Raw genomic sequence first — 11,729 nt, forward strand, 5'->3', positions numbered from 1 at the left:
TTCATAGGCTGTTTAAGTGGGCGGAAGAGGCATTCAGTTTTGTGAGGTAAAAGTGGTTGTCTATCAGTACACTGCACCGGTTAAGAAACGGTCGATATCCGAGGTTATTTACCGCCTTCGGGATAATTATTACGCCCAGTTATACTTTGGTTATAATTCGGTTATAGGCATAAGCCTCTTCCGGACAGGCTACGGCCTTTCGCGACGATCTGTGTGTAAAGTGAAGTCGTCCGGGATAAAAACATAAAAATATAAAGATAAATTTTAGTATCACAATATAAAAAATAGTGGTATGATCTCTAGCTAAACAGACACAAAACAAAACAAAATATGAATATGAATAATAATAATACTAATATATTAAAGTGATAAAACTTGACACCTGGGGAATGTATAGGCTATATTCAACGGCCATGTCACCTGCTAGGATTACCCTTCTCTCTCTCTCTTTTTTCTTTTTTCTTTCTTTTTTTTCCCCTAAAGAGGTACACTCGGAAACTTGACAGGGAGAGGGGCCCTTGTTAGTGGACATCCCATGCGTGGAGCATCGCATGCAAGGCTCTTGTAGCCTGGTCAATGCGCGAAATTACTCAAACCTTATTGGTCTGATAATATCGGGAGATACTGAGCTCAGGAAATTATTGCTAGACTTGTTTGGGTACGGACACTTTTCGCTTCGAATCTTTAAAGGATCAAATTTCCCGTTTCTTGATACTCCCTATTCCTTATTTCACGGTCTCTCCCCAAGCCCCCTGCTTGACTTCAAGACAGTTACAATGGGTGACCGGGGAAATTCGCAGCGGTATATAGACCGAATGTCTCAATTGCTTTCATTAGGTTCACCTGAACCAAACAATATTGGGAGCCCCCGTATATCAATCGCCGGCTCTGTGGACAACGATTGCTATTCCCAACAGACTGAAGAATCCGATGACGATAGCAAGGCTACCTCTATGGATGGATACAGTGATGAAGAGGCAACTCAGGGACAACAGGCCAAGGAACAGACCAAGAAACGGGCTTTGGGTGGAGCTAGATCCGTAAAGTTCTTGATACCTGAGTATTCCACAGAGTTAATGGTCGAATGTGTGGCAGAGTGAGTCTAGAACTGTTGCCTTATAAGATATCGTATACTAACGGCTTGATTATAGATTGGATGAACGGGTGCAGTAGGTTTCCCTCGGAGATAGGACCAGAATCCCAACACTGACACGCTTTAGATCTAATGCAGAGTCGCTCAAGGACCAGGACCTGTGGAATCAGGGAATGCAGCGAAAGTATTTGGATATGATTGGTGCTATGGACAGGTTGAGTAAAGAAGTGGCCGCGTTAAGGAAACAAGTGGAGGTTTTGTCAAGTGGAGATACAGTCAAAAGTCGAGAGACTGTGGGTTCGAAGCGTCAAAGGCAGTGAGGGAATACCACTATCTTCCATAGAGACCTGAAACGAATCATTAAGAACCTTGTTTGCACGCGAGATAATCCTTTGCCCTTCTCCTGCGGGTACAGAAGGTTGTATATCGCTTTCGGTCAAGTTCCGCGTGAGAACCGCAATTTGTGACGTACTATATGATATCAATTTATTATCGTGGGGGTGAGTTCGGTACTGTTGTTTGTTAAGGATAATTATGACCGCGATACATTTCAGACATTGATGGAGTGGGCTAGACGGTAGGAAAGGTCTACGATTTGTCCGGGGAAAGAAAGCTCAATCAAACTGACCCGCTTTTCTTAGCGTATCCACCAGATCCACGCACAAGGCGTAAATCAAGCCAACCATATCCCTCAGCCACAATATCGCGGTGGTCTACAGCGAATCAGAGCTCGTCTGTTATTGAACTTTTTTACTCGGAAACTAATACCACTTACTCCCCTTTTTATACCGCAATCCTCCGCCAAATTTCGTCTCTTGTTTCATAAGATTGATCTGTGCTTCCGTTAACTCCAATTGGCTTGCGCTGCGATGAGCATTTGGCCCTTGTAGAGTCTATATAATTAAATCAACTCGAAGGCGGACCGCATAACAATATTTACCCAAGTCCAAAAGGGCCTAGCTCTTCTCATAAGAAAAGCATGCGATTACAAAAGTCTCGGCTATTGATTCACCCCAACCGTTTATTATTACCCGATCAGCTTTCGTCAGGGGATCTCTATCCTATACAAAGAAAATCCTGTAGGTACCCCTATCCGCGTTAGCATCAAAATTAGCCAGAGCTATACGTACCGAGGTTTCTGCGCTAGGCAGGGGTTGAATTCCAAATCCATTAGCGCAGTCAACAGTATAACCCCCGTTTCTCTTATTCACGGCCCTTAAAGGCTGGAAGGCGTGATAGATGAAGTTAGTGTATCAGTGGTAGATCCAGGAGATCATATCGCATGGACTGTGCGCTATGTATACCATGTAGACTGCGACATCGCCCATGGACGGGCGGGTGGGCAGTGCCCACGGGCCTTATGTAAGCGGGCGATGGGCACTATCCATACGCCCATGGACGGGCCCTACCCTTAGGGCCCATTGTCCATGAACACCGTGGGCGCCCATGGGCCTTTTTAGTAAGCAGAATTTCTTGACCTCGTGACCTGCATTATTTGTGCATTTTTTTTCTCTGTATTTTTGAGTAATTCGATTACATGTACAATGACTTGATACTACTGTCAATTTTTTGACCGGGGTCAGAAATGAGCCTTGGAAGCCTTTGCATAATGACTTAGGCATTCATTGTATTCATACATTCACACTAATACGATACAAATTGATCATCATTGGGTTTGCCACGCTTCCTTGCTTCTCTTAAACCAGGGCGCTTTTGAGTGCTACCCTTATCTCCATAATGAGGAGATGAGGACTGCTCTCATCTTCGCTGTCGACTAGCTCACTTCTCTGTCGCTTCCGCGTACTTAGCACTATAGAAGGACGAGGAAGCTGACTCTCCATTATAAACTCATGCTCGATCAGTCCAACAGGATCATTATCCTCGGAATCCTCACCATCGCTGATTGGTTCAGGCATGTCAGTGGTAAGCTCAGCCTCTCTCTGTTCGTCTGCTTCTTGCATTGAATCCAAGGACGTATCCTCATCGGGTAGTTCTTCTATTTCAATGTCGAACTGGGTTTTACACCGGAACATCATGATATCCTGGACTGTCTTCGCACTCAGCCGCCCACGTCGGTAGTGGCAGACATCCCGTGCTGAATTGAAAAGACGTTCAACTCCAGCGCCTGTTGCAGGAATAGAGAGAATGTCGCGAGCAACACTTGAAAGAATTGGGAATTCATTCTCATATTCCTTCCAGAATTGTAAAGGATCGACCTTTCTCCTTGCTATCATAGGTATTAGTATTCCTGCTCGTAATAACAGTGAATATAACGTACGCTTTTCAAGGTATCTAGCAAGTTCGTGCTCCGACGTTGATGGATCAGAGTGGATGTGAGGCAGAAGGTCAAGGAGGGCGTCTAGGTCACTTGTACTGGCTGAGTGACGCTTGGGGGGTTGCTCTTCTCGTAGGGACCGTGTCTGAGTGTGTCTTTGGGCGTAAGGAGCTATGAACTGGCGAAGCGTTTCCTTATACTGATCACTCCAGTTTGTGTCGTTCTCCGATGTACCCCACGCCTTACTTGAGAAGAAGTGAAGCTTATGCTGGGGTGCAAGAATTGTTCCAATCGCGTAGAGACTACCATGGATCTCTTTCGTCTTTGTGTAGTAAGAGGTAAGCTTTGCCATCCCAGCATTGAGGGCTTGTAGCATCGCCTTCTTCCAAGGTATGGTTTTCGGAGTGAGTCGTGCAATCGATTCCTCGAAGTGCTCAAAGAGGGCGTTATAAATACCAAAAACATGATGTACTGTTATCTCTTTGGTCTTTGAAAGCACTGTGGTAAAGCGATAGAACGGCTCTGTGATATACAGAAGGTAGTCGACCTGCCGCCATTCTGCCTTACTAAGTTTGTATTTCTGAGTCCCAATGTTATCACAGTATTCATCGCAGGGCTTGCTGAGGCGTTTCGCACGACGAAGCATCAAGAAGGTAGACTTCCAGCGGGTGCGGACATCTTGGATAGGCGCAAGTTTTGCTCCATTGGTCTGGAGACGGAAGAAATCATCGCGACGTTGGGGGCTTGCATTAATGAACACAGCAAGCCCTCGAATCTAGATAGTTATTAGATATATTAAGTGAGTGATAAACAAAGTGATACACTTACCTTGACAAGGGTCTGTACAATGACTTGTTCACTCTGTGAAGCACGGAGCGATCGAGCTTGGGCTTGGGCTTGGACATCAGAAACATTCCGATCTGTGGTATCATTCTGGGGATCGGCCTTCACCGATCCAAGTAGCTCGCGAAGGCTTAGCCGGATAACATGTGCAAGACAAGGGATTCGAACAACCACCGGGCTATTCGGTAGTTCAAGGGAGTCAATAGAGTCTTGAACTGCCTGTACCAAAGTTGTGTTATTTGACGCGTTATCTGATGTAATCGCTAACACACGATCAGTAATATCAAGCTTCTTAAAGATCTCCATAAGCACTTCACTTAGATTCACACCAGAATGCGCCCCATCAAGTGGTTCGAAACCAAGTAGGAGCTCACGGTAATTCCAGTCTTGGTCGATAAAGTACCCTGTGATTGCCATGAATGCCTGCTGAAAAGGCGATGTCCAGCAGTCGAGGGGATGTCCAGCAGTCGAGGGCGATTGAGAGCTTCGCATCTTGTGGCAAGGTAGCGAGAATTGTATGTTGCTCCTCGTCGACCAATTTCTTGAGCCGGCGTTGAGCAGTGCGAGGATGAAGTAAAGTGGGTTCAGCTGGAGCCTTTGATGCCATTCGAATCAAGGAAGCAAATTGCTTCCTCTCAAGTATCCGGAAAGGGAGGTTCAGACTGGTAAGACATTCAATCTGCTCTCTTTCCCATTCATCATTCGAGAATTTTGAGTTATAAGATAACTCCAGTGCCTAATATATAATATGTGAGTTATCTTGAAGGGTATAATCATATAAGACTTACCGGTATATGCTGCATGGTCTCCTTAATCGACTGTTGTGTAGACTTGCTTTTACCACCCTTTTGGCATTTGCCTGAGGCTAGATACCGCTTGAGTGTGTTGGTGCCGCTTTGCTTTGTACTTGGATGAGGCAATGTAACCCCACACGTCCGACACATAACCAAAGGTTCGCCTGTAATATGATGTGCTACCTGGTCGAAGTTCTCCCAGACATCTGATATGTGTTTTGCATCCCACCGTAGCCTTTGTTGTGTCTCAGTACTGCTGCCGCGTACTGTGGTACGCCACCACTCGATAAACTTTACTTTGGACGCGTTGTTCATCGCGTCGTAGAGGATAAACTGCTTTCTCCGATCGGGGCCGACGCGTTTGAGAGAGCAATCAAGAATAGCCGGTTGAGTGAACTCGGACTCTATCAGTGAGATAGAAGTCTGTTGGCTGTTGAAGAGACTGGGATCAATATTTGGATCAAGGTTGGGATCAAATATATCGGCGACGTAGGAGAGGTCTGGTTGGGAGCTCGGAGGAAGTGAAGAACGCCCTGCGGTATAGGCACTAGGTTGGGACATAGTTAATGTGATGTAAGGGATAATATAACGACTATAGGAGAGTGAGTGATCTGAACTTACAATAGGTAACTTGCGACCGTGTGAAATGAGGATTACTAGTAAAAGGGGTGCTTTGTATAGATCTGATAGATCGTAAATTGAGTGTAGACCCACTATATGTTATAAGCTGATTGGCTATAAGTGTCTTTGTCCATAGGCATGCCCGTGGGCACGCCCGTGGGAACATACCTAAACGCCCATCTTGAGTTACAATCGAAGGATTTAAAACTCCCAGAATAATAACACAAGTCTTTAAGTGATATAATTGACAGAATTTAGTGATATAAGCTTATAAAATAAGAATTATACTAATTATCTTTCGATCTACCTATAAGAAATATACCAGAGTGAGAGATAAAGTAGAATCCATAAGTAGTATTTTACTTATGGAAAATGCCAGGCATATACCACTGACTTGAATATATATCTTCGAGCTGTTACAGTATGATTTGATAAGTTAATAAAAATACCACACAACATGATGTATTTCGATTGAAATTTTATTGCAAGTCGTATTATATATATACTAGTTTCTCATATACATAGATATTTCAGTAAAATTTATAGATGTTGTAGATTAAAACTGCCATTTTACATGGAGTTGGCAAAACAGGTGTAAATAACAGTCATTTATTATGCAAAGTCAGCGAGTTATACGTCCATTTTGGGTGACTTTATGCAATGGTGGGCATCGTGGGCATGCCCGTGGGCCTTCGGCGTTATGGACGGGCACTCGAAAATCCAAATAGCCCAAGGCCCACCGTGGACGGGCCTTGGGCACCTCCTAGGTGCCCATGGACGGGCGATGTCGCAGTCTAATACCATGGATGGGACGTAAGAAGCTTACGTTCCGTGCCGACAGGGGCCGGGCTGCGGCCCGGTTCTGATCATTTTATTTTTTGGTGCAATAAGGCACTACTAGTAGTGCCTTGCCGCACTACGTAGTCCGTAGACCCCCGCAAAGCCCACAAAGCCTAAAGCCCAACCCACTAATAGGCTGGGTTTTGGGCCCGGTCCTTGGGGTGAAAGCCCACTGGGCTTTGAATAGGGGCCCATTAGGGCCCAAAAAGCACCAAACAATACAAACAATCCGAAAAACGTGACTTTTTTAATTACTATATATATAGACCCTGTTTCTCGCCTTTATCTAGGGGTGATATAGGGGATTGGTATAGAGACACCCCCCTTCAGTATGGCAACACCTGTCGGTGCATGAAGTCCGGCATACCGGAGGATTTATTAATCCTTCATGTTTTGTAATTAATATTATGTAATCGAGGCTTCATATAAATTGTACCCGGAAGCCGATACTGAAATACAGAGAGTTGAAACCCATTCATTGGACCCCCCTATTTTACAATACCACTTGCTCCAACAACACCCCCCTGCCTGTATTTTCAGGTTTCAATTCACCGCCTTCCGATTTTATACACCGCCTTCGCGTCAAACTCCCCACGTAATACGAGCAAGACAACAGATACCTACAATTTATATGTAAACCCCATACAAAATTAAGTCACTTTTGTTACTCATGACGCTGAGAAGAGCAACTAGACTGCGACATCGCCCATGGACGGGCGGGTGGGCATTGCCCGGGTTTTGATCCCTGCACCCCAAAAATCTGCATTTGCACCCCAATTATATAATCACATGACTTTCCTCCGATGTTAGTGTAATCCTGCGGGGACGGCAGGTTTACTTAGGCCGCTACACCTAAGTGATTACATAAGATCATTGAACCGCTAACGTATTCGGTAAGCGAGCGGCGGACGCAAGCGAGTGGCGGACCCCAACCAATGCATTAATTTCAAATATAAATATGTCAACCAAAACTCCATTAAATTAAATACAGTGAAATCATCTAGCTAGCTAGGCATCTATTAATCTTATGTCCTATTTCTCCACAACCACTGCACTTTGGTGGGGCCCGCGTACGTGGTTGTAAAGCCGGCGAAGGGCTTCTTCGTAGAGGGGAGGGAGGTGCTTTAATTGCTTCCACCGGCTCAGTAATCAATTGAGAAGCTTCCTGTACTGAAAGGCCTGCTTCTGCCTGTATTTGCCTCCGGGATCTAGTACGCTTTTGCTTCTGCTTCTCGTTGGCGGCGCGTAATTCCTTATTTTCTTTGGCGAGTAAGATAGCACCTTGCATTGTAAGACGGAAGCCTTTCACAAGCTGGTTTAATGCACGATCTGACGGGCTAGGCGGGCTTCGAGACCTTGTACGAAGTAAGGCTTTAATTGATGAAGCCTGACGACGTAGTTCTTTCTCCGTAAAGGGGGTTTTTGGAGTAAAATTCCGGCTTGATTCACTACCCCGGCTAGCTGGGGGGGTTGGGGTTCGAAGTCGAATATTAAGCTTTGAAATCACTCGGTCGGGTGCAAATGGTATTAAACCAGCTGCTCCGAAGCTATTCTTAATAGTCTCCGATTTAAAAGCTTCAATTCGTGTAAGGGGGTATGCTTCGAGGAAGTCAAGTTTGTCAATATGATTGATCCCGTTCCGCATCTTGATTTCAACCATCCGACCATATATACGTTTTAATGCCGCAAAACAACCAATGTCCAGAGGTTGTAAAAGATGAGATGAATGCGCTGGCATACAGATTGGTATCACCTTATTTTGCTCGCAAATTGCGTCAAATTTAGGCGTTAAATGACTTCCGTGACCGTCGAGTATCAAAAGCCGATAGCTCCCCTTCGTACGTAAAGAAGTAGTCGGAATAAAGAGCTTTTCAAGCCAACGAAAGCTAATTTCATCAGAGGTCCAGCCATTAGGACTAACTTCGAAGCGCCAATCCCCCGGAAGGCCGTCGAACCATGATTCAATAAAGACTTTGCCTTTAAAAATCATACACGGAGGAAGGGCCCAGCCCGAAGCATTTATACACTCAATAGCAGTCACCCACTCTCGATTTCCAGGTTGTAAAAGTGAACGCCGACCATAGTATTCACTCCTCGTAATAACCTTTGCAGTTGCAGTCAATCCCATTGCAAAACCAGTCTCATCGAAGTTGTAAATATCATCGGGATCGATTCCAAATTGAAGAATCGTCTTTTGAACTAAATCAAACCACTCCCTAATGATTTTAGGGTCTTCGCATTTTGCACGTTCGTAATTGTACCGTTTCGAGAATCGGGAGGAGAGAAGAGGATGTCGTTTCACAAAGTTATATACCCATTTTTCGCCAACCGAAAGAACCGGGGTAGTTCCACGCTTTTGAAGAAGAAGATCCGCCATTTCTCGTACCATAGAGGGCCGGGGGGCTGCTCCACGAGAATCCATAGAGAGAATCCATTTTTGAAGAGACTCCTCTTCAATTTCCGTCAATTTAGAGGAATTTGCGCGACAAATCACGCGGCTCTGTACCCCCTTAAGGCGGCGGCGGAGGGTAGTTTCGGGCACACTAAAACGGCGCGCCACTTCACAAATTGAAGAGATTTCTTGATTTTTAAAGGCCTGGATAGCTAATAAAAGCCTGCCCTCTTGCTCTATTAAATTTGTAGAGGATTGAGAGCGAATTGGTGGCATAGTGGGTGGTTGAACTAACTAAGTGCTAATTCATGGACGCGTTTTGCGTGGGGTCCGCCACTCGCTTGCGTCCGCCGCTCGCTTACCGAATACGTTAGGCCAAAAGATCATAAGGACAAACAGAACATCTGTTTGTTATTGCAGCGGCATATATATTAGGCCCTAGACTCTGCTTGGGACCACATTAGTCAGCAAAATCGATGGTGCGCGTATCAAAACCCATTGCGCATAGCTAGGTACGTAATATCAGCTAACTAGTTAACTAACTAATATTGGCTTATGTAATTAGATGAGATATAACGTATTTCACTACCGAGCCGGCCACACCACCGAGCCGGCCACCCCCCAAACACATAGTAAATGCGATAAATTACAACTTGATATCTCAACAACGGCCGTTTATATAACGATTTCCCTATAGACTAATGCTCTTTAGGTAATTTCTAGCTTCTCTCGCGAGTTTGGGAAATATATATGACTTTGTGATTGTAGTATATATACTTCTGGCTTTTAGCACTGTAATTTTCAATACCGTAATGATGCACCTCTTCGATATTTTTAAGATTGCTACATAGTATTTAAAATTCTTATCAATAGCTATCTATAGGTAATAAAATCAAACAAAAACGTGGTTGTTGAGATATCAAGTTGTAATTAATCGCATTTACTATATGTTTGGGGGGTGGCCGGCTCGGTGGTGTGGCCGGCTCGGTAGTGAAATACGTTATTCGCTAGCTAGTACTATCCAATAGAAACCATGCGATCCTTACAGAATCTCACTAGGAGGAAAGAATGGTCACGTGACCACTGACAAGATGATATCACCGCGCCTTTTACAATACAATGTATAGGGCGGTGTCAAAAGCGGTCTAAAATCAGGCATTATTCAGGTATAATTCAGGCATTTTAAGGCAGCAATGCATGTTTCAATTGAAACTGAACAGAGGCCGCTATACCCCTTCGCACGAGGATGACCTAGAAGATGAGAGCGAGCCTGAGCTATAACCTGGCTATAGGGTCAATGGATAGATGATACGCCTGTTTCTTGAAAGCTGCTGTGTCGCTCGATTAAGTATGGCTACGTTTTGATTCTTTCAGAAATTTTTTTTTTGCTTTTGCTGCCTATGATTTTTTTTGGAGGGCTTGCTATGTTTTGAATTGCTGCTATTGATATTTCTCATGCTTTTCGGTACTCGCTTGTTTTGATATTTGTTGGAGGTCTAGGACTTTTTTTTGGATTTTATAATGTTTGTGAGATCGATACTGCTTTTTTTCGTTCTATTACTGTTTCTTTCGTTCTGAGGGTGGCGATGCGACCCCCCCTGGAGCGGCCAAGTTTTTAGGGTGGGGTGGGGGACTACGTCAAGAAGAAAAAAAAAGGGATTCTACGAAAAACACTGTTCAGCAAGGGCCCTTCTTTTAGGGCGGCAGCATAGGATTTGTTATGGATAGTGAAGGTGTCACGAGAAGGAGAGCCTCGGGAGAAAAGCAGAACGAACAAAGAACTACCTAGCGGCGACTAGGGACCCGCTGCAGGTCTGGAGGCAAGATCGATAAAGGGAACTGGGAAATATATCGACTCTGAACGGACCAGTGCTCGGTGTAACGGGTGTCATTCTGGACAGTATCGGTGACCGTAAGTTGGAAGTCACGTACAGCGCCGTACCAGAAATGGACCATATCTTCGGTATCCCGCAATTTGTGGCGAGAAAAGGACATCACGGCTAGCCTTTCGATTTCATTGCCCGGTACAGTGGAACCCATTGGGTTTGGAACCAACTCGCGATTCATAAGAACAGTGCGATAGGACCGGAGGGAACTTATCCGGGAAGGGCAGTTATGCTGCAAAGAGTGGCTCACGATGTGGTTTTCAATAAGTTGGCAAAAGGCAATACAGAGCCTTCCAACAGTCTCCCCGAGATTGTGCAAGGCCGCGACCGAGACCCCAACAGGTACATGGAGACCAGCAGATGAAGCACGAAGGTGGTCATATGGGGACCAGAACAGCGAAACCCAGGACAGAAGTGCAAGTAGTTCGAATCTATGACCCTCAGCCCCTTCCGGGATCTGAACACAAGCCACTCCAGATCCAGCACAGTCTCGACAGTCATTGTTGCTACCAGAGTCCTGGATGCAAGTCACCTTGAAAGGAGATAGGAACCCGTTCTCGTATCCTCTCTGCGTCCACATGACGATGCAAGTCTTTACACAAGTGAGACAAAAACGGAGGTGCGACACCGGAAAAGAAAGAGCAGTTCCAGGATCTCGTAGAGGATTGTCGGCCCAGGGCACTGTGCCCCCCTCATTATGGCCACGGCGGTTGTTCGACATGATGACTTGGAGGAGTGAGAAGAATTTGATTTGAAACGATGGAAGAAAACAGGATCAAAGAAGTGAACTTGAAAGAAGGAGTATGATCAAGGAACCGAGTCTTGGCAGGATGAAAGAAGAGAAATGAAAGAAAAGCGGAGTTGACCGAGGATAAAAGCTTGGTGTGGCTGATCGGGGTAAGAAAGAGAAGAAGCGAGGTGGGAGCAGCAGAGCGCGCAGTCAATCGGGGATTCTCAAGTTTCATCTCTTTGGACCTGAGCCTAA

At 45.2% G+C, this 11,729-nt stretch overlaps 2 protein-coding genes across 2 annotated transcripts; one reads left to right on the forward strand and one right to left on the reverse strand.

Annotated features, from left to right (window-relative positions):
• Positions 1-776: 776 nt before the first annotated feature.
• Positions 777-1,413, forward strand: N7479_001651 (uncharacterized protein; the record flags this gene model as incomplete). Its single annotated transcript, XM_057249348.1, has 3 exons — positions 777-1,096; positions 1,152-1,169; positions 1,221-1,413. 3 exons carry the CDS (start codon positions 777-779, stop codon positions 1,411-1,413), a joined length of 531 nt encoding a protein of 176 aa, XP_057113780.1.
• Positions 1,414-10,643: 9,230 nt separating this feature from the next.
• N7479_001652 (uncharacterized protein) lies at positions 10,644-11,465 on the reverse strand (the record flags this gene model as incomplete). Its single annotated transcript, XM_057249349.1, has 1 exon — positions 10,644-11,465. One exon carries the CDS (start codon positions 11,463-11,465, stop codon positions 10,644-10,646), a length of 822 nt encoding a protein of 273 aa, XP_057113781.1.
• Between the last annotated feature and the right edge of the window lie 264 nt (positions 11,466-11,729).

This window comes from Penicillium vulpinum (assembly GCF_028829585.1).
Source record: "Penicillium vulpinum strain IBT 29486 chromosome Unknown utg000001l_segment0_segment0, whole genome shotgun sequence".
NCBI lineage: Eukaryota > Fungi > Ascomycota > Eurotiomycetes > Eurotiales > Aspergillaceae > Penicillium > Penicillium vulpinum.